This window comes from Balaenoptera borealis (genome assembly GCF_965194805.1).
Source record: "Balaenoptera borealis genome assembly, chromosome: 4".
NCBI lineage: Eukaryota > Metazoa > Chordata > Mammalia > Artiodactyla > Balaenopteridae > Balaenoptera > Balaenoptera borealis.
In genome coordinates, this window is record NC_138861.1 from 42,035,663 (window position 1) to 42,058,378 (window position 22,716).

Below are 22,716 nucleotides of genomic sequence, written 5' to 3' on the forward strand. Positions count from 1 at the left end.
TGAACAGAGCCTCCCTCTGCTTTTCACGGAAACAAGGAGGGGCTGTGGAAATCCTTCAAAGAGAGAGAAGGAAAAAAAAAGACTCATCCAGAGGATTCATCAGTGGGGAAAAACAAAAGGTAGTTAATTGGTGGTGTGAGGCTGGCACAGGAAACGGCACTCTCCACCGAGTGTGTGGAGGAAGCTGGAATCCTGAACCATCACTGCCACTTTCAAGCGGCTCTGAAACTGGCTCAAGACACCAAGCGTATGCTCTTTAGTCTGACTCAAGGAATACATGGTTAGATGGGTCTACAGTCCTGTTCTGGTCCCCACAATTTCCACCTCTGGGTCACGTTCCCAGAGAGCTTGGGAGCCCCTAAAATCTGAGCGAAACTCCGGTCCCATCAACTTCACTTGTGCTCTGTTCCCAGCAAAGCCGGGAAGCACACACCTCTGAGTTGGACTCGGGGAGCGTTCTCACTGACCCCTGGCTTAGACGCATGGAAATGAGTCTACATTCTCCATGATGCATTCATTCACTCCAGGAGAGACGTTGAGAGAAACCAATTTGAGAGGAGGACTTTCCCTTGGACAATCAAAATCCAAATAATTCAGGTAATAAAAGTTGACAGCAGACAGGCATAATCAAAGACTGCGAGAATCGGACACTAAGAGGATGTTGTCAAGAAATCAATTCTGATGGTAATCACACTTCAGTGAGCTTAAAACCACTGTTCTCAAAATGGTCCCGACATGGATGAAACCTGTGTTACTCAGCTGCAGCTTTCTGTTAACTGTCCCCAAAAGGAAACCTGTCTCCTGTATAGACAGGAAATGAGGCTTCGGGATAGGTTGGGGACAGAGCCCCTGAGAGTCCCCAAGGCTGGCGCTCAGGACTGCACCCCCCAGTGGGCAGGTGCCTGGGTCCAGAGGGGCCTCACCTCTGAAAGCCCCTTGCCACTTGCATGTGAAGTGAATGAACTGTGGGTTTTGCGGGAGTCAAGTTAGACGACGCACCTTTTGATTCGACTTGACCAGAACAAAACATTGGTTATTTTTTCAGTGCACAGACTGTGAAAGCACCCTTAAGCTGACGAGCACTGGGGGCAATTTCATAAAATGAAGAGTAAAATCGATTTTGAAAAGTGCATGAAGCTGAAATATGGTGAGCGATGGTGTTGACCAAATGGATTTTCCTTCAGCTATGGTTACACGGTGAGTCCTTTGCTCCTCAATAAGTCTGGGCGGTTAAAAGCAGTCAATAAGGTTCAGTTGCTTTTTTAACTATTAGCTTTAAAGTAGTATTACCTATGGGAAATACAGATATCTATCACGGGAAATTATTTTATAGGCAATTCATCCAGACAGAAAACCAGGCCATTTCAAGGTAACGAGAGACCCAGAGCAAAACTCTTGGAAAACGATCCATTCGACAACCAACCATCATCATGATATCCTTTCTGTTTCTTTGTTCCTCGGAGACAGCTTACCCTTTTCCATGATGCCAGAAACAAAAGATTATGACTTTAAATGGGGAATAACCAGCTGGGCAAAGGAATTTGTTCAAATAAGACCACATATCTTGAGGCTGCGCACAAAGACGGACAGACACATAGCAGCAGAAGTCACTGACTCAGAGGGTAATCACATCTCCCTACAGTCTCACAGGAGCCATACTGGATTTTTCCTAAAGTTCTGCCCTGCGTGGCTCCTGATGTGTTAGCAGCTGTCTGGTGCTCTTTTACCCTGGCAGCATGTTCTTGGGAGTCTGGTCGGCTGTATGTAGATATTTTAGATTCCGTGAAGATGCTGCCTGTCACCTTCGGGGTAAGTGACTCGTTCCCCTCCTCTTTCCTCTGGGGAGGGAACAGCTTCAGGCACCTTCTCAGAGTCCCCCCAGCTCCTCAGTGCCATAGGTGAGATCTGGAATCAAGAGTGTCTGTCTCAGGACTTCCTGGCGGTCCAGTGGTTAGGACTTTGCCTTCCAATGCAGGGGGCGCAGGTTCAATCCCTGGTCAGGGAGCTAAGATCCCACGTGCCTCGGGGCCAAAAACCCAAAACATAAAGCAGAGGCAACATTGTAACAAATTCAATAAAGACTTTAAAAATGGTCCATATCAAAAAAAAAAAAATCTTTAAAAAAAGAAAGAGTGTCTGTCTCGACTTGTGTTGCCAAGGCAGAGGGGGGAGTGGGGGAGGGACGGAATGGGAGTTTGGGATTAGCAGATGCAAACTATTACATACAGACTGGATGGATAACATGGGCCTATAGCACAGGGAGCTATAGTCAATGTCCTGGGATAAACCATAATGGAAAAGAATATAAAAAAGAATGTACATATGTGTATAACTGAGTCAGTTTGCTGTACAGCAGAAATTAACACAACATTGTAAATCAACTATATGTCAGGAAAAAAAAAAAAAAAGAGCGTCTGTCTCTTAGTCAGTGTGTTAACCCACTGCCCTGCAGGGCTCCTCAGGAGAGTTAAACACAACACAGAAAAGATAAAGCTCTTACATCTGACAACGGCATAGGGCACTGTGGTGGGTACAGCGGGCTCTCAAGAAACACTGAATTGAGGCTGCTATGTCATTCCTCCACTAAACCTCCCACGACAGATGACACTGAAATCTGTCCACTGAATTCATACACAGCCAGCCACCCTGTGAGCTCAGATGCATTCTTACCAAGTGCATGATACGAGGCACTGGGCAAAATCATCCCACAAAACCTACAAACCCCACGCACTATGTGCAGGCCCTTCTCAATGATTCCATCAGAAGGGGCCAAGCACCTAATGCAGAAAGTCTAAGAAACAAAATAAATAAAACTGCAGAGAAGAGCTTATATTTCTTTCCTCTGACTTAAATTTTCTACTTGGAAAATGAATAAAATTTCTGCTTTTCATTGGAGTTGACTGATTTTCACTAAATTTAGTAGACAGCACCTTTTATGTTTATTTATAGGGCAGGCTGGTATCTTAAAAACCTAGAGGTGTGGGCAAAAGTTTTAAATAGACTGATTTCTATGGCTCTGTTTCATGAAGCATCAGTGGGGCTGGATAAAGCATTAATATCCACAAAAGTAAACATTCTGTTTTCTCTGTTAGGTGAGTCAAAACAGCAATGAACTTGAAACATTATTTCCATTTGGCCTTGTGGCACATTGTATGTGCCAGCAGGCAGAAGCGCTTGGAAGTAAAGAGTCTGGGCCCTGAAGTCAGCTCCCTCACAGGCCTGACGAAGTCACTCAGTGTCTTACACTCAACCACTCAACCACAGACGTGAAGTTTCCTCACCGGGAAAATGGGGAGATGGATGGTACCGACAGCAGGGGGTGCTGGGAGGATGGATTAGAAAGTGGTCTGCTGTGAACCGCAGAACCTGCTGTTAGCCAACAGCCTCGACTCTGTGCTGCCTATCAAGCCAATGACAACAATTCGTTTGCATTCCGAGTCCAGCAAAGCAAGGTTTAGGAAGAGATGCCCCCAAAGAAAACACCTTGGATTACCTACTAAGAAAAACATACCTGCATATAACCTTGACTGTTCTCATAATTAATCCTGGATACACTGACTCAGAGAAGAACTTGCTATGCTTCTGCTACTACAATCTCTCAGTTTTCAAAATCCTAATGCCGTGATCTCAGCTTCCGTATGTCCATTCCATAATCCATACAAATGAGGTCAGAAATCAAGGGAGTCTGACACAAGATAGGGAGGAAAGGTTAGCGCACTAGGTTGAAGTTTCAGATGGGACATGATACTTTCCATGAGGCCAGAGGAAGAAATAGTCATACAGGTTACCTGTTGGGAGGGGATTATCAGACGGGTTTAAGAGATGAAATCAGAATGCAGATATTTAATGTCCTAAAAAAACCAGTTCAGAAAGAGTCAGAGAGACCAAGTGACCTGTGGCCGGTCACGGCACGTGAGGTTAAGGTGGAAACCCCAGGCTTCTCCCCCAGAGCTCAAGGTACACAGGTACCACCCTGTGATTTGCTGGGCTGTCAAAAGGGTGGTTTATGTATCTGACCTTTGGAAACAGGGATGCTTTATCAGGAACGCTGCTTCTCCCAGGACTTTCATGAGTACTGTGACAGTACCCTATTCAGCCACTTACCTGTCCATCCGTTCACTGATGCCTACTGTGTGCCAGACTTTGTGGTGAATGCTAAGATAGACCTATATTAGAGGTTTGTAAATGCCAAGGAGAAATGATCAATACGCAATTCAGCGCTCACCACACAGTAGGACGACAAGATAAATTAAAGACTAGAGTTGTACAACAAAGGAAAGATAGCCCATATTTTATAGAAACTATAAATGGAGTACAACCTTGAAAAATTGTGAATCACTATACTGTACACACCTGTAACTTATATATTGTGTATCAACTATACTTCAATTAAAAAAAAATTAAAGACTAGAGTTAAGTTCTGACGTTTTTTTTAATCATTTGTGGGTAAGGCCCGTGTCGGGTGGGTATGTGCTTAATGTTTAATTTAATAAGTGACCCAAAGGCAGGAGCGGGGACTCGCTCTGCAGAGCAGACCTCCACCACGGCTACTGATTTAATGAATACTCCTGGGCACTCTTTAAATTGAAAGAGAGTTCATCAGATTTGTGCATCTGCCCTTCTCAGCAATCTGTTGTGTTTCTGAGGAAGGCAGGAAAAAACGTGAACAGACCATTTTCGGGTATGTTATGAGTAACTCAGCTTCCAGTGATTATCAAGTCATCAAGGGCTCAGGATGCCTAATTTCAGGTAAAAAAATTTGTCTGAATCATCCTCTTTCCATTCCTACTAAGTTCTCTTCTCAACTGTCTTGAAAATTTCAAGTACTAGCCATTAAAAGAAAAAGAAAAAACCGAAATGAGTCACCTAATACATTATCTGCAAGCTACAAAAATAAGCGGACTTAGAGCGGTCCCTTAAAAATAAGGGACTTATAAAAATAAGTCCCTATAAAACTGGCTCAAAAACCACCTCCTTCTTGAGAGTTTTCCCCTCTGTTCCATCAAGGTAATCACTACCTCCTCTGGGCTCCCAGCCTACCTCACACATCTATCTAGTGCAGTCTGCCCTGGGGGCTGGTTAGCTGTAGTGTCATCTATACATATTCCTGGAAAGCAAACAAACAGAAAAGAGAGTCACTGTCACTGTCTCAGTACCTGCTACACAGGAGATGCTAATAAAAGTGCTGTACTGAAGAGATCAAAAGTAAGTTTCCCTAAACAGGGCCTTAAACTATGAAAACAGAGACTCACTCATTTGCCACCCTCAGCAATCATCTATCCGAGACCTCCTAGGCTGTGGCTCTTGAAGGTCACGGGAGCAGAGCCTGGGACACAGACACAAGTGCGAATGTGTTTCTGCCTCAGAGAACTTGCTGGCAGTGAGGGTACTATCTCTGGGGCTGAGAAGCCTCGGTCTGTGTCCTCCCATCCCTTATTTAATTTGGCACATCTGTTATGAAACGCAGACTGGAATTTAGCATTTAGTATTGAGTCTGAAGTTTATTCCAAGTGGGCTGGAAAGTCAAGATGGTGGGGAAGATGTGTAAGACTAAAACTCAGGTTTGTTAAATCAACTGAGGAACAGGCCGTGAGTTGCCAGAGGTTTCAGGTTAAGAGGTGTTCTGAACAAGAAGCTCACTAACTGATTCCTACAAAGAGTTGGCATTCAGCACTGCTGATGTACTAATCTGCACCGAGTAACAGAGAGGATGAAACCGTCCTTGCCCTCAAGGCACTGAATGAAATACACTAACAAAGAATTAAAATACAGTGACATAATCACCTCAGAGGTGTGAATAAGATACAACAGCAGCCCATGGGAGGCGGTGAGCAACTCTGCCTAAAGCATGAGAAAATAACCCATCATGTCTAATCACTGGTGGTGAAAGAGGGTTCACGTGCATCTCGTACAGAACACCTATTAACCAGAAAGCCTGTTAGGATTCGTGTGTTTTTCCAAGGTCGATCTAACAAAACTGAGTTTTGTATACTCTGGATACTTTTCAAATGAGCTGATCTATGGATGATAAAGAGAGACTCATTCATTCAACAAGCATTCGCTCGCCTACCTTGTACCAGAAATGGCCCGGTTTTGTTATTGAAGTGTATACATATATATACAAATATGAATATTCTAACATCCCTACAGAGTTATTATCGGTCAATTACAATGCAAAAGCCCAGAGTTTCCAGGGATTCTGCACTCCGCATGATGAGTGTGGCAGACACCTCATCCCCGAGAGATGCAGCAGAGAAACTTTCCACATCCTCCCTGACAGACAAGCAGAAGACAGCTGTGACGAAATGCCACTCTCCCGGACGCTGTGTCACTTTAATGTTGCCGTGACAAAGGAAACTGCAAAGCCCAATGGCCCTGGAAAGGATGGAAATCCCTGAGCACATCTCCACGGTGTCAGATTCTTAACAGCCCCTTCAGATGCATCCTCCAAGGACCAATACTTTTAGTCAGAGTTTTCAGCATTTCATGTGGAATAAATGTTTCTTCTACAACTGGTAAAACAACTGGCTGGCTTTCTGAGAACCCCACTTCCTGCCAGACCCTGTCATGGTTCAATACTGCCAGACATCTAGAAAGCCTATATATTGATTTCCTTTTGCCCTGCAGACGCAAGGGAGAACACTCATCCATAACATCTGGACTGTCTTCAAGAAGCCTCCACGGCCGCTGTGAGCAGCTCTTCGTGTCTACACACAAGAAATGACTGACACGAGATCCTGCCTCATCTTCTGGTTTTCGGAGGAGCATTTACCATAAAGGCTGGTGAGGAAGGTTAGCGCGCCTGGTTCTACGGTACAGCTGAAGGCATGGGCTGCTGCACCTAGAGCCCCCTGAAGAGCATCGCCCCCCGCTGGGCTGGGCTGATTGCAGCCTCTGATCAGTACCCACCAGCAAGGCAAAGCTGTGCTCCGGCAGCATCCCGTACTGTCGCACGAGCTTCTCACGGGTCACGCGGGGCAGCTCGGGAAGCCGCTCCCGGAGCTGGTCGATGTCGATCACCTGCTGTGGGTCTGTGCCAGTGGGCAGGGACCCCGAGTCGTAGAGCAGCAGTGGGGGCAGGTTGGGCTCCGGCATGAACCTGGCACACAGAGGAGATGGCATGACTGAGTATTTGGTTTAGCTGGAAGAAACAAACCTATCGTCAGTATGAAAGTTTGTGTCTGGATGCCATGTTACTTGCAAATATTTTCCAACATCCCATAATATCAAGTCTCCTAGTTTTCCAGGAACTAGTCCTTGTACAAGTGTAAGGTCAAAATGACCAAATCCACCACTTTCTATGCTTAAACGAGCATTAAGTGAAAAAGGCACAGCACCATGTTGATGCCACACTGTGGTTTATAATTGTGGATAAAGTATATATTCATAAAGACATAGGCTGGAAAAAACAGGACCAAATGAGAACAATTTACTTTTTAGGGAGAAAGATTATAAATTTTAAAATATTTTTAGCAGTATTTGTGTAACAGATGAAAAGTCAAAGAAAAAGAAAACTTTCTTTCTTGAGAAGTGCAAGAAATAAATGGATTTTGCCTAAATAAAATGTAGAAGCTAGGGGAGAGGGAGGAATGAATAAGGGGAGTATAAGGGATCTTTAGGGCAGTGAAATTATTCTGTATGACACTTTAATGGTGGCTACATGTCATTATACATCTGGCAAAACCCACAGAATGGACAACATAAAGCACAAACCTTAATATAAACTATGGACTTTACTTAATAATAAGGTATCAATGTTGGTTCATTAATTTTAACCAATGTACCACACTACACACTAATGCAAGATGTTACCAGAGGAAACTCTGTGTGAGTGTGTGTGTGTGGGGGGGGATACGACACATACCAAGGAGTATATGGGAACTCTGTAACCTCCACTCAGTTCTGCTGTAAACCTAAAACTGCTCTAAAAAAGTCAACTAATTTTTAAAAAAATGTGGAAGCCACACCGCCACATATGCTCTTGTGAAATAAAGATGTCCTTCCCTCTGTTCTGTTCTAGCATCTAACGTTTTCTCTCTGCCCATACTTGTCAAAGGGCTTATGCAAAAGCAGGGTAATGCAGAATAAATGGTGGCTCCAAGGTAATAGCTCAGAAGGGCAAGCAACCCATCACCTCAATGTCAAATCTGTGCTATGTATTAGTCTGACTTCTGAAGGCAAGAGGAAACCAAAGGGAGGCTTCCTGAATCCCATCTGTTAACCTGGGAGACTGAGCTGAAGCCACTGGCTGTGCTAAAAGCCAACTCCACGCTCAGTGAGAAAGCAGCATAAACAGAGTAGGGGTGACACCAGAAAACAAAGAAGTTCTTAGGAAGAACAGACTGAACCTAGAGGGATCATTATAATTAGAACAATGGTGACTTTGACAGACACACAAGAGGAGTCCTTGAGGTGACATGCATTCTAAGGGTTTGTGAGCTTCGTCTTTCCTAAATCTCGATGCTATATTTGTTCCTCATTGACAGCAATGGCTACTCTTACCTCTTCCTGCACTTCGCAAAGGAAAGTGCCAACCCCCACAACTTTGTTGCTTAAATCTTTAATTTTTGCAGTCTGCTAAACTGGCGAAGAAACAAAAGGCTCAATTTATTGGAAGCTATTCTTATTATTTGCTTTATTTCTGGATCTCAAATGAGGTCTAATGTGTTAAACAGAATCACCTGAGGTTTGAAGGGAACTGCCGTTAACATATACATCTCTTTTTTCTACCTTCTCACAGAACTTCAGTGTTACTGCATTAGTTACTGAACATGAGAATAAGAACAGCGTAGGCCCCACCCCACAACTGCCATCCTCTTAGCTCAATTATGAAAACTCTGACACAGAGGTGAGTGAACAAGTGTTTTCCAGCTGTTGAATCCTGTCAAATAAGGTACTCCAAGGCTACCAAATCAAGAAAATACTCTTCCTCTCAGTGTACACGTAAAACAGGAAGCCTAGATTTTCCATTATGTGACAACAACAAGGAAAAGGGGTTCCTAAAAGCAATCTAGGATCATTATGTTGGTCTGTAAGTGGATTTGGAATATGACCCAAATACAGAATGGTGTTTTGACAAGAGGAGTAACCACCTGTAGTCTTGTTTTCCTTCTTTGTCTCTCATCGGCACGGTGCACCTGTGACAGTTAAACGAGAAAACATTAAAAAAACGCTGCATGCAGCATCAGCTAGTGTAGATGCAGACAGGGGTTTCCCTACCAATAGGGGACCCAGGGGATTCAAGCTCCTCAGCCTTCCTTGGGAGACACTTTCATGAATACATTGCAGAAGTAATATTAAAGAAAGACAAATGTTTAGCATGATAATTAAAGGAAAAGAAAAGAACAGAAAAGAAATTGCTTCAACGTTTCCAACATTTAACCAGCTCAAACTCTAGGCTCTTGAGCTTTTTTCCCCAGTCTTCTGTTAAGTGTATAAAATCCTCAAAATTCAGAGTCAGAAAGTTAGACTCAAAGATACCTAAACAGAAAAAGACACCTCTACAACCAGTTCTAAGCTTTCTTCCACTTCTAGCTTAAATTGGCAGAACTTAGGTCTGATAGAATTTAAGGAAGTAAAAATTCTTGGAACAAAGGAGGTAAGCTGGAAGCCAGGGAAGTGCCAGGACTTAAGACTCAGCAAGTCTGATGGCAGTCAGGTGAAACCTCTTACCAGCCCTAGAGGGCATATCACAACCCTGTAGGGTACCGTATTTTCCTAATTTTACTAATGAGGAAACCAAAGGGCAGAGAAGCTAAGTACCTTCTCCAAGGTGACATGGCTGGTCTGGAACCCAGACTGGAACCCCACCTACCTGTATTCAAGATGCTGTCATGCAAACTCACCCCAGCTTGTAATCGAACGAGCGAGTTTCATTCAGAATTTTACCTCCATTCTCGAGTTCACTGATTTGCCTCTGAATTTCATAGTCTAAAAAAAATAGTTTAGTATCATATTTTGATTCCTTTCATCCAGTTTAGCAATAATTAGACATCTTTTTCAATCTTTATGTCAAAAACTAATCAAGGGAGTTGTTTATAATTCTTCCCACAGATGCTATATTTTATTCTTGCTGCCGTCATAGAATAATCATGCTAGAAAGGGCCTTTTAGGAAGCTCTGCTCCCTCACTTTTTGAGAAAACCCAGGCTCAGAGAGATTGCGTGGCCCAGTACAGGCTACACAACGTGGCAGAAGCAGGGCTAGGACCAATATCTAGGCTGAATGACCCCAGATCTAAGATCGCTGCTTATCAAGAGTTTTTATCCCAGGATCTATGGGTGGCCTTCAAGGGGTTCTAGTACCTCCTGAGATTATATGCAAATGTGCATGTGTGCACAGGCACATATTTTGGAGAGAGGGTCCAGAATGAAAATTCTGGACCCTCTCTCCAAAATATGGAGAGGGATCTATGACCCCAAATGATGAACAGCCATTGCTCTATGCCACGCTCCCTCACCACCCAACAAGACAGAAGTGGTAAGCAAAGCACAGCCACAGTTGCTAAGCTTCTTTATGAAAACAGCTTTAGCCTCCCCTCCCCCCTCAATTCCCCGCCCCAACATGTACCACACCTACCCTTGCCCAAATCCAAACTCTTATCATAGCTGATAAAAAGCAGCAACACTAAGAGGATGGCTAAAAGGCATGATGTAGGGAGAAAAATGGGGTAGAAAAATTACAGGCTTGGAGAATTAAGCCCCTAACAGTAAAGCTTCGGTTCTTCCAGCCTGAGTCAGACCACAGGTAGAATTCTGTCTCAGACTACTCCAAAGGGTCCTTCATAAGATAACAGGTTAGGGACAGCCAAAATCAGGCAGGGGTCTCCGTCATAAGTCATCAGGGATGAATCTACCTAAAATCTTGTTTGTCTTTTAGGTTCCCATCACCACCTCTTAGAATAATGAGTTCCAGAACACTCACCACCTACAAGGTGAAGTGGAACTTTCTTTCTGTTCATTCCAAGCTTCCCCTTCACAAACCTGAGCTGGAGGGTTTTCCCTGACCCAAACCTATCATGGACTCAGAAATATGGACTGTGTCTCCTTTTACAGGCAGAAGAGTCCACCATCGTTAGTCTGTCTTCACACGGGAACCTTCCCCAACACCTTCCTCTCCTGTAAGTCATGCACTTCACCATTTTAATGCTTTTTTCCTGAAAATTTGTAGGCTCAAAGTGTCTTCACTGAGGCTAGTTGATCATTTCATGTTCAGGATAATAAAGTTTTATACAAGATTAGAAAATCTTTTTTGTGTTCCTTCTAATACCCAGGATGCTACTAAACCTTTTGGCTGTGACTCCACATTCATCCGTCCCGTTCTCTGTGCACCCTGAAGGGTGCACCTTAACCTCCACCTCCTCCCTCCTCTCTTCCTCTCTAGGTACCTTTGGTTTTAAAGAATATTTTCATTCCTCTGAGATGTCTTCCCCTCACATTCACAGATATCAACTTCTATGGACCACCCTAGATGTTGATCTTGCTCAATTGTTCTATTTTAACTACTAGCATACATTTGTCCACACTGAAACAACCACAGTGTGAACAAATAAGACCAATACCTGATTACACAGGCCCAAGTAATCTATTCGTTAAAACGGTAAAAAGCAGAAAAACATACTGACCAATTAGGTCAGATCGTGGCCAATCTATCATGAACAAATACGACTTTATACAGTTCGGGCTGGTCAGAAGGAATGTGGTACATGGAAAAACAGAGTTACAGGATTTTGCAGATCCTCCCATAGAGGTGAAGTCTATTTCCCTTCCCCTTGAAACTGCTTTGAATGGAATGTGCTGGAAGAGATGCTGTGCAAGTTCTAGAGCTAAGGACTCAAGAGGCCTTGAGGCATCTGCCTTCATCCTCCTGGGATGCCCCCTCTGCCAAATAAGAAGGGCTGGGCTAGGCAAGTGAATGAAGCAAGCCCACGTGGGTAGGGAAGCCCTGCAGACGTCCAGCACCAAGGCTGCGACAAGTGAGTGAGGTCATCTTGGACCCTATATCTCGGCAGAGCTGCTGGCTCCCCATGGCCACATGAATGAGCCGAGGCAGGACAAGTAGAAAAACCACCCAAACCACAAAACTCTGAAGTTGAGATGTTATCATGTAAGCCATTAAGTTGGGGGGGGGGTATGCTTGTTACACAGCAACAGATAACTGATAAAAAGAAGTATATGAGGAGTAACAGCTGACATTCACCTATAGCTTTGGCCAAAAACCTGGCACTGTTGAGATTCTTCACTTCGGTTCGAACACCCAAAGGCTCCCCAGGGTGATGCACAGATATGTTGGCGTCCACTCTCAACTGGCCCTCTGTAAGGAAAGAAAAAAGACAACACTTTAGAAATTCCCTGAGGCAATCGTGGTTTTTTTTTAAGGCAAGAGAGTGCAAGCAACGTCTAACTCTAGTTGCTGTTTAGTTACAGCAGCCTAACCTCAGAGGAAGTAAGGTTGGTCCTGAAGTTCATGGCTAGTACTTCTGCCCACTTGCGAGAATGACAGTCCTAAGGCATCTGAGGGGTGTGTGTGTATATTTCTGTGCACTTGTGCACATGCAGAAGGCAGGAGACATTCTGGATATAGTGGCTTGGGAAATCTAATTTCTTTCATGCCAAATAAGAAAAACAACACGGTTAAAAATGGAGATATACCCTGCAGTTTTATTCCGAAGTGTTTTTCAAAGCGTCAGAGCTGGGCTGGGGGGGAAGGCTTCAGAAATGATCATGTGATAGCCCTACACTGCTCTCCAATGGAATGTGGATTTCCAACAGTGATTCTGGGAGATTTATAAGAGAGTCCTTGAGAATTTACAGCTCAAGGGCAAGAGCCAGAAACCTGGGCTTTTCCCCTCATCCTTCCTCCAGGTTCTGTAATGATCTCTTCCTTCTGTAAACAGGACTCGGAATCCTTCCTGACTGCTGTAAGGGTTTGCGCAGCAGACAGACAGTGCTGTTATGAAGGGGACAGTCTGTGGGGGAGGGACTCAGAGGGGGCCATCCCCATCCTGGGAGGACCTTCTCTGACCCTGCAAGCCCCCCCATTTTGGGAACAGTAATCCCTAAGGAAGCAGGTGGTTTTTGGAGAGGGCCAAGAGGCTCTTGAGGAGGAGAGGGAGGCAAAATCTCAAGCCAAAGAGGGATAAAGATAAGAAATCATCACATTTTATACCCTGCAAGGTAAGGCCCCAATTCTCTGTTCTCCAATTCCACTTACAATATTTAAAACAGAACAAAATGCTGGATTTTTCTTAGGCAAGTCTTTGAACTAAAAAAGAATCTGCCAAAGAGGAATGTGTCGACTGGCTGAAGAAAGCAATTTCTTTTCCAAGGTTTCATAGCAAAAGCATATTAAAATAATAAAATAGCTCAAATATATTCTATGCCAAGAAAAAGAGACCCTTGCAACAGGTCTCTGTCATTCCCACTCTGCCGCTCCAAAGGCCACCCACGTTGACAGGCAGGGAGAAGGTGCCTGTCAGCCCAGAAATTACTCTATGTCTCCAGCACGGACCTTTCACATTTTTACAAAATCCCAGAGCCCCTTTAGGACAACATGTGCTTCCCTGAATCTCAAGAAGTCCCAACGACTCCTGATATCATCAGACTCTTGGTCTAGGAACCCTGCGGCATCCTTTGCTGCTCTGTTTTCTTGGCCCTTTGTAGTCTGACTAGGTCCTGTCAGTTCCTTCCCCCAAACATCCCTCAGAGCTGTCACTTCCTCTCCATTCCCACGGCTGCCATCCTTGCCTGAGCACCCGCATCCCATCCTGACCTTCAACTCAGTGACCCCTCCTGGTCCAGCCCCCACCCCCCCAGCTCAGCTCCAGCCACATCCTGCTACAGGACGGTTGCATCACTCCCAGTGCTTGACCAAGTGCACAGCTGGCTCCCACTGGGTCATCCCACCTCCTCTGCTTGGTATGCAAGAGCCCTCGTCTGGTCTTGACTGATGCACCCCGCATTTCCTGCTGCTCATTCCCTGAGAAAGCCTCCTCCCTTCAGGGGAGCTTCTGTCTGCTCGCTGGTTCCCACAGGCCCTCGTCATCACCGTTACTGTCCCTCCTTCAACCTCGGCTCATCCTTCGAGGTCCCACATAAGCGGTACCACCTTCTCCTCCTGGAAACCCTCATCAGTAGGCTGGCCTCCACTGGTGGCTCCTCGGCGTTATCAGAATACATGCAATCAGTAGAGCACATGATTGTAGTCTATTCTGAATTAGTCTTTTCTTTGAGACCAGATGGAAGGCCCTTGGGAATGGAGCCCAGATTTAAAACTCCCACCCCTCGTGCCTTCCCAAAGACATCACTCCTTCAGTTCTCTCGTCTCTCCCACACCACTCCTTAACTCTCTTCCTCAGCATTCCCTCTATGCATGTGTATCCATAATCAACAGTATTTCTCACTAGAAACAAAACCCAAAGACCCACCCCCTTGAACCCAGTTCTTTCTCCATCATTCTGCTGTTATTGCTCTGCTTTCCTTTTCAGCAAATCCTCTCAAACAAGTATTGCTTGTTTGTTGGCGTCTCATCTCCGTGAGCTCACCTCCCATTTACTCCTACACCCACGTCAGCCTGGCTTCTGTCCCCACCTCTTTGCAAAACGCCTCGTCAAAGTCACCATCAACCCCTGGCTGCCAAATCCCACGGACGCAGGACACACTGTGTCTTCCCCTCACTGGATACGCCGGCCCTTGGCGGCATGTGACCTACCAACCAACGCTTCCTCCCTGAAACATCTTCCTCTCTCGGCTGCTGTGACCTTACTCACCCTTAGCTGCCCCCTACCTCCTGGACACTTTCCATGTCCGTGTCATTTGTTCCCATCCAGACTCAGGACTGTCTTCTTTACCTGCACTCTCTCTGTAAATGTATATGGTTTTAAACACCATCCACATTCTGATAACTCCTGAATGTCAGGATGGGAACAAATGACACGGACATGGAAAGTGTCCAGGAGGTAGGGGGGCAGCTAAGGGTGAGTAAGGTCACAGCAGCCGAGGGAGGAAGATGTCGTTCCTTGGCTTAAAAGCCCTTCCCTGACCTCCCACTGCACTTGGAATGAAATCCAAACTTCTTATCATTGTTGGTGATCTAGCCCTCGAAGACCTTTTCAGTCTTACCTGAGGCCACATTCCCCTGCTCCTTGTGCTTTCCCTACAGTGGTCTTCTGCCACCTGTGTTACCTCCAAGCACACTCTACGTTTTCCTCACCTCAGGGACTTTGCTTTGGCTCTTTCCTGGATGCTCATCCTCTAGCTCCCTGGGGCTGGGGCCTCGGGTCATTCTCCAGAGGCCCTCACCATCCAATGTATTCTTTATCACAGCACCCTCTGTATTTCCATAAAGCACTTATCACTGTATAACTACTTTGTTCTATTTGTTAATGTATTTGTCTCCCTCATGAATACAGTATTTCCTCTAGGTAGCAGGAACAATGTCCTTTTCACTGCTCTGTTCAGAACCTAGAGCTGTCTCTGGCACATGGTAATTGTTTGATAAATTCATACCTTGGTATTTCCCTGAGCCACGAGTAAGCTGACTGGTCTCACAGTAGGTTCCCGACAAGTTCTAAAGTTCTGTCTGAATAGGACTAATCTACTGAATCCTATGAAAGACCCATTCAGCTCAAAGGAAAACTTCCCAAGTATGCTGAGCTCTGCCCAGCCAAACCTCGATACTTGGGAGAGAACTTTTTTTGAGCCCTGAGAACCCTGAATTGGACCTCTCCTGCTTTTAAAAATAAAACTGTCTTTCACAATTTCGACTTTTAATTTGGAAAAGGAATAAAAGCATGAGTTTCAGTCTCTCCCAGAGAAGACCACACTCCATAGATGTCTGAGGGGACTCATTTAGTGTCCTGCAGTGTTGAAAGACAGTTCACTTGCCTGGATTCAAATACAGTATCCAACACTCACAAAAGGCATTTACCCAGTGAAGACAAAATACCTTTTAAACAAATTAAGGTAAATTGCCTCAAGTCCACAAAAGCCTCACAGTCACGTTCGCTTCAATGCATTCTCCAACACTGGGGGAGGGCCTTCACAAGAACGTTATCAAGCTCAATTTCCACCCTCTAGAACTAGAGATTTGTAACAGCAAAACGAAAAAACTGTACTACTGAGCACAGTGATATGGTGCAGTCACATTTTTTTTTTTTTTAAAACATATTCACACATCAGAAATATAACATCAGGGCAGAAAACTGTTTCTGTAAACAGCAGGGGCCTGAAGATTTAGTGAGAAAGTCTATTAAGCTGTCTCATTCTGATCACTGAATACCCTCCAGAACTTAAATAACAGGGTTTGACAAAAAATAAAGTAAAATAAATAATGTGGCTCAATTTTATCCAACATATATCACAAAGTTTATTCATCCACAATGAGTGGTGATTCTGTGAATGTAATACTACTTATTATTGTTAATAGAAGCACCTGACATTTCATGAGCACAGGCTATTTATTTGTCAGGACCTGTGATACATTTTATGCACACTACCACGTTCTTTCCCTACAACAGAGCTTTAATGACACATCCACTCAGACGTCCTTTAGGCAATTCACACTTGACACTTCCAGGACGGTATTCCAGGTTTTTTTCCACAAGGCCAGTCCTCGCGTGCTCTTCCCACCCTGCTGCCCCAACTCTGTTTGATGACTTGGATGACTTCCTCTCCTCTTTGGTTTCTTCCTTTCTCTTTCCATATACAATTCTTTAGGGATTCGTTTCACAAGTGTGGAAAGGGAGCTCAGAGAAGTCAAATACCTCGCCCAGATTCTATAGCTAGAAGCGGTAGGAAAGGATTCCAACCCAGGTCTGGGCCTGCGGTGTCCTCAGCACTCACACTCTGCTAACCCAGCTCTCAAGGTTGTTTTGTTTTTTTTTTAAATTTATTTATTTATTTTATTTATTTATTTTTGGCTGTGTTGGGTCTTTCTTGCTGCGTGCGTGCTTTCTCTAGTTGCGGCGAGCAGGGGTACTCTTCGTTGCGGTGTGAGGGCTTCTCATTGCGTTGGCTTCTCTTGTTGCGGAGCACAGGCTCTAGGCACTCGGGCTTCTGTAGTTGTGGCACGCGGGCTCTAGAGCGCAGGCTCAGTAGTTATGGCGCACGGGCTTCGCTGCTCCACGGCATGTGGGAACTTCCCGGACCAGGGCTCGAACCCGTGTCCCCTGCATTGGCAGGTGGATTCCTAACCACTGCGCCACCAGGGAAGCCCTCAAGGTTGTTATCTACAGCAGCGGAGACACTGTCATGGCTGGCACTAGGAAGCGGGGTGACAGTGCTTACAAAGGAAGGCGTCCTGAAGTCAGACACACCTGGGCTCGGGCACCTCCTGTGCACCTTGGCCAAATAACCCAACCTCTGGAAGCCTCAACTCACCACCTGTACAGTAGGCACAGTAATACCCATCTCTCAGGAATGTCATAAAGTTTAAATGAGACAATAAATTAATTTTAAAAATGCTTATTGAACTGATGAGCACATACTCGATGTTCAAACCGGCAGATATTACAACCTTGGAAACATTTAGTGTATCTATATACTTTGGTACACATTCAACTCAGCAGACTGCTTTGAGGATCTCAACAGTGGCAAACATCCTGAGAAGGAAGTGACTTCTGGAACCCAAGCTGAGCTAGTCCAAGCTCATTAGCAAAACTATCAGGAACTCACTGAAGCACAGCCCGGAGCAGTTTAAGTTTCATTCCAAAAGCACGCTGGGGGTCCACTGGTGCTCTCCAGGGCAGCCTTCGGTTGGTTCCCAGGCTGCATTCTCCAATGGCGACACAGTGGCCTATGGTGGTGGGACAGAAGGATGGGAAAGGGGCCTGGGCTGATAAAGTGCTGAGAGCACCAAAAGCCGGACCCCTGCAGACTCCAGGCAGACCTTCACTACCCAGAGCACTTCAGGACAACCTCAGCCACTCTGCTGCTGTGCTGGGGGCAAAGCTGTCTGATTTGTATTTAAAAGCAACAAAAAGTGTCAAAACAAATGAGATTTAATGAAGCCTCTCAGCTGTCACTGACTGATGAGTTCTCGCTGTTATGGTTTATCTCTTGGCAAGGACCCGATGGGACTATTTCTCAGCTAACAGGTGGCCTGTTTATTATTCCATAGGTTTGGTAGGAATCACAGTTATTTTGAAGAAGAATGGAATAATAAAACTTTTTTAAAGCAACAGGGCATAAATGGATAACCATCCAATCTGCCCATATTTCATTTCTGTTCTGTGGGTAAAAAGACAGCATGAGCCGTAAATCTACAATGGAGAATTCTCTTGCTCTAACACAGAGCACTCCACTCAAACTCACGTGGCTGGCTGTGTTTTTCCAGACTTTAGTTTAAAGAAGAGAGCAAATTGGCAAGTTCCATCTCCAGATTCAACTTGTACCAGGGCTTTGATGTTACAATTTGTTGCCCATTAGATGTCCTATGTGACAAATGTGGCATTACAAATTCCGAAGTCCCTTTGTAACATGTGAATAAACGTGTGACAAAATGGTCGGTAAATGGTATGATAAACCGACAGGGAGATGAATCATCCCCACCAATGGTACTTAGTGGCACCCTCTGTGACCATGTTCAATGCTTAATTTTTTGTGTCAACTTGACTGGGCCAAGGGATGCTCTGATATTTGGTTAAACGTTATTTTGGGTGTGTCTGTAAGGGTGTTCCTGAATGAGATGAACATTCAAGTTGATATACTGAGTAAAGCAGATTGCCTGCTCACTGCGGGTGAGCCTCATTCAATCCGCTGAAAACCAGAATAGAGCAAAAGGCAGAGTGGGGGTGAAGCCAAGCAGGACCCTGCGGGGCTCCTGGACATGGAAGCCTTTCTGTGTCCCTGTTTCTTGTTTGTAGAGACCAGACTCCAGCCTCCATGACCTTCCCTGAATTCCAAAGGGCAGGTTCAAACAGTTGATAATCAAGGAAGGGAGGGGATGAAGAGACAAGGGAGGAGCAGCCCAGAAACAACAGTGCAGCCCTGGGGCAGGGTCCTGGTGCCCCCTCAAGGGATACACATAACACTATCTTTACAGAACTAAAACCTCCAACAAATGGAAGATGTTAATGACCTGATGAAGCATTCTTCATTCCAGAGAGAAGGTCATGATGTGATAGCCTCAAGAACCACAGAAGCTCATCAGGAGACCAGATTAAAGGAATGCAGGCCCTGTACACACCCTGATCCTTACCAGCAACCCAGCCCTTGAACCACTGCTATAAAACTCCTCACCAAATCCCCCTGGGTTGGGACACACAGTTTTGAGGGCATGAGTCCACTGTGTCCCCCTCCGCCTGGCAAAGGAGTAAAGCTGTTCTTTTCTACTTCACCCCAAACTCTGTCTCTGAGATTCGATTTGGCACCAGCGCACAGAGGCCGAGCTTTCGGCATCGGGGGAATTTGCTGTCTCTGCCTGACTGCCTTGGATTGGGGATACTGGTCTTGTCTTGGACTCTGGCTCAGACTGGAACTTATGTCCTCGGCTCTCCTGATTCTCAGGCGTTCAGTCCTGGGCTGGAACTATACTATTGACTCTCCTGCTGCTTGATGACTACAGATCTTAGGGATGCCTCAGCCTCCACAGTCACATGAGCCAATTCCTTATAATAAATCTCTTTACATGTCACAAGTGCGTGCACACACACATTCTATTTGTTCTGTTTCCCTGGAAAACCCTGACTAACACACCACTGTACTGAGAGATGGAATCACCACTGTAGATGCAGAACCTGCACCCTTTTTCCACGCTGTCAGGGAGTGCTCTGCGAGTGGCAGACGTTTTTTAAAAGCCCCTGGGAACAGAAAATAGGGGAAAACCACGGGAGAGACGAGCATTCAGGGATGTAAGGGCCGGCAAAGTAGTGCTAGGAAAGGCTCATGAAGAAACTGAGTTTGACCAAAACTTGTGATCTTTGTATCCAACTTGCAAACACTTAAAATGTAGAGTTTCCTTGATCCCAAGTTTTCACATTGTTTCTTCTGTTTAATTCCCTAGTATATTTCTATTGAATTTCAGACTTTAGCTCAAAGTTAAAGTTTTGTGAAATCATAACCTTGGTTTGTAGTCGATTCAATTTGGCTTCAGCTTGCCTGGATGAAAATTCTATAAAAGGCAGAAAGAGACCCAGAGGAAAAGCATCCAGTAGCAATGAAGCACTGCCCACACAGAACTCACAAACTAAGAGCTACTCTGTATAAACACAGGGCCTTCTGAGGACGATGAAGCTGTTCAAACACATTATTTTATTAATTCTCACAACGTCCTGATGCAAGAGGCCAGGAGGACACCTCCAGTCCCTGGACTCCTAATCTCACACTCTTGGGCTCAGCACCTCTGCAGGGCCGCTGTTTGTGTGTTTATTTTTGGTCGGGGGCTCAGAAAAAAATCCAAGGAAAATTCTAAGGAAAAAACCCCAAAACCCTGAGGTAGAAAAGGCTGAGGAAAGGATGCAAACACCCCCCCCCCCACCCCCGTAGCTGCTGCAGAGAGTAAGACTCCAGTGAGGAGAGAGCCCGGGAGTGGAAAGGGAGATGGGCAAGAGGCGGGCACTGCTTCTGTGGCTGCTACCTGCCATGTTCGCCTGGCTGGTCCCCAGGGCCTGAAGAATCAGCTGCAGCTCCCTGACGGCTGCAGCCGCCTCTTCTCCACAGGACATGTCAGGCTCCAGGACCACTTCCAGAAGGCCGACCCCTACCAAAGAGAGGCAGAGTCAGTCTGACTGGAGCTCTCCAGTCTGATCCGCAGATACATCAGGCTGAAACTTGGGAAAACCCTGCAGCACTGACAGGCCCTGAATCGCTTCTCTTTCCCCTCACTTTTGGATTTTTAACTTTGGCTCTTTTCTTTCAATGTCTGCTTCAGATGTCAAGCTGCTGGGTCTGCGACTAGGTGGCGATGCGGTCTCGTTTTAGGGGTGGGTTAGTTGCAAGCGCATAGAAAGCACAGTCCTAGCCCGGCTCTCTCATCGGCTCTGCCAACACCAACGCTGATATTCTGATCGCCATCTGCCAGGCTCCGGGGCCTGTCTCCTCAGTTGGTTTGGGAAAACTCTGGAGGGGAAGGGAAGTGGCAGGAAGGGAAATGGGAACTCTCCAAGCCTACCCGCTCTGTTCAAATCAATGAGCGTCTGGGACCGCAGGTTGTCATGGAGGCTTTTGCCGCTGTCCTGTTCCAGCTGGATCTGCTTGACCCCCACTGTCCTGGTGACCATCTGACTCCACCTCTTCCCCACACAGACGCTGTACGCCAAGCTCCCGTTCACGGCGATCGGCAGCCTCTGCTGGGTAATCTGGTAGCCGGCCTGCACGCAAATGTGAGCCAGAGTCACTCGTCTGTAGGTCAAAGCTGGGAACTAGTTGATCATTCCTTTTAATGTCATAAAACTACAGGCTTACTTAAAACCACAACAGAACAGAAAAGGAAAAAAGGAAAAGGAGACACAAATCGGTTTATGTGCTGCGGCCGTAATTTAGCCTGGCCTCTTCTGGCTTCTCTGGACGCCCCTTTCCCCATCCCTGCACCCACACCCCCAATAATGAAGCAGTCAAAAACATGGATCCTATCTTCCCTAGGGAGTACCATTTTGGGGAATAACAATAATCTCTCTGTCTGAAGCCTCTAAGAAAAGAACGTATTGTTTCCACTAAGCTCATTAGCTCAGCCCTGCATCTGATTACTGGGCTCCTGACAGACCCTCTTATTGGAAGTGCTGGCTAAGCATCCTGCCATCTACTCTCAGCACAGCTAACACCAGTTGCTAGTGTGGTGAAGCTGGATTCATTCCTGCTTTTTGAGCTCACCAATCATGTCAGCTGCCCTCCCTGACCCGACTTCCCTTGTTCCTCAAGCCAGAAAATGCTGTGACACTCACGCCCGGCTAATGGAAAGCACGGAGTACTAAAATACTGATGGATGTTGCCAGAGCTCCCTCGCCACCTTCTAAGTGGGGAGGAAGAATTACTTTCAAATGCACACGTGCATCAACACACACTAAAGAGAAGGCAGGTCAGGACGGGGAACTGGGGAAGAACAGAGAATGACACTGACACAGTGAGTGTCCCCTGACACTGTTCTCAGTACTTCACACCATTTAATCCTCAAGACAACCCTAGGAAGGAGTTACAGGGCAGGGAGGGGTGAAAGGCCTTGCCCAAAGCCACAGAGCTAGTAAGTATCAATGTCGGGATCTGAACTCAGACGGTCTGACTCAGAGTCTGCGCTCCTAGCTACCTGGCCAGCATTGTTCAAACTTTAGCTGCATTGGAACCATCCGGTAGAGTGGTCAAAACAAAGATCTCTTGGCTCCATCTGAAGCGTTTCTGACTGCACGTCTGGGGTGGCGCCTGGGAATTTATGTCTAACACGTTCCTAGGAGATGCTGATGCTAGTGGCCTAGAGAACACACTTTGAGAACCACTGCATTAGGTCAATTTGCTCTCTGTGCTGAGACAGGAAGTCTCAATCTGTGAAAATTAAACTCTGGGCAGGGCTGCCAAATAAAATACAGATGCTTGGTGAAATTGGAATAATTTGAATACATTGTTTATTCAGATAAAATTGAATTTTTTTTTAGTATAAGTGTGTCTGTCTCATGTAATATTTGGCAACATGACCTCCAGATTATCTGAGCTACCTGGGCCAGAAAAACCAGAAAGCCAGAGTTAATAAAACATCTCATTTTAGTCACATATTGCTAAGTCTCCCACCTGAA

General features: G+C 45.6%; 1 protein-coding gene across 8 annotated transcripts in view; it reads right to left on the reverse strand.

Moving 5' to 3' along the window:
* The window catches only part of GATB (glutamyl-tRNA amidotransferase subunit B), a 103,319-nt gene that overhangs the window by 40,566 nt on the left and 40,037 nt on the right, over positions 1 to 22,716 (reverse strand). For 7 of the 8 annotated variants that reach the window (XR_014243608.1, XR_014243609.1, XR_014243610.1 and 4 more), the window contains 6 exons: positions 21,108 to 21,306; positions 20,574 to 20,696; positions 12,198 to 12,311; positions 9,846 to 9,930; positions 9,093 to 9,137; positions 6,910 to 7,099 (listed from right to left, as the gene is read on the reverse strand). Coding sequence is in view for 5 of the 8 variants with exons in the window: in XM_082389002.1 (XP_082245128.1) it covers positions 6,910 to 7,099; positions 9,093 to 9,137; positions 9,846 to 9,930; positions 12,198 to 12,311; positions 20,574 to 20,696; positions 21,108 to 21,306 (756 nt within the window). In the remaining 3 variants the exon portion in view is untranslated. The remainder of the gene's footprint in view (positions 1 to 6,909; positions 7,100 to 9,092; positions 9,138 to 9,845; positions 9,931 to 12,197; positions 12,312 to 20,573; positions 20,697 to 21,107; positions 21,307 to 22,716) is intronic. The other variant, XM_082389003.1, reaches the window with a different exon arrangement.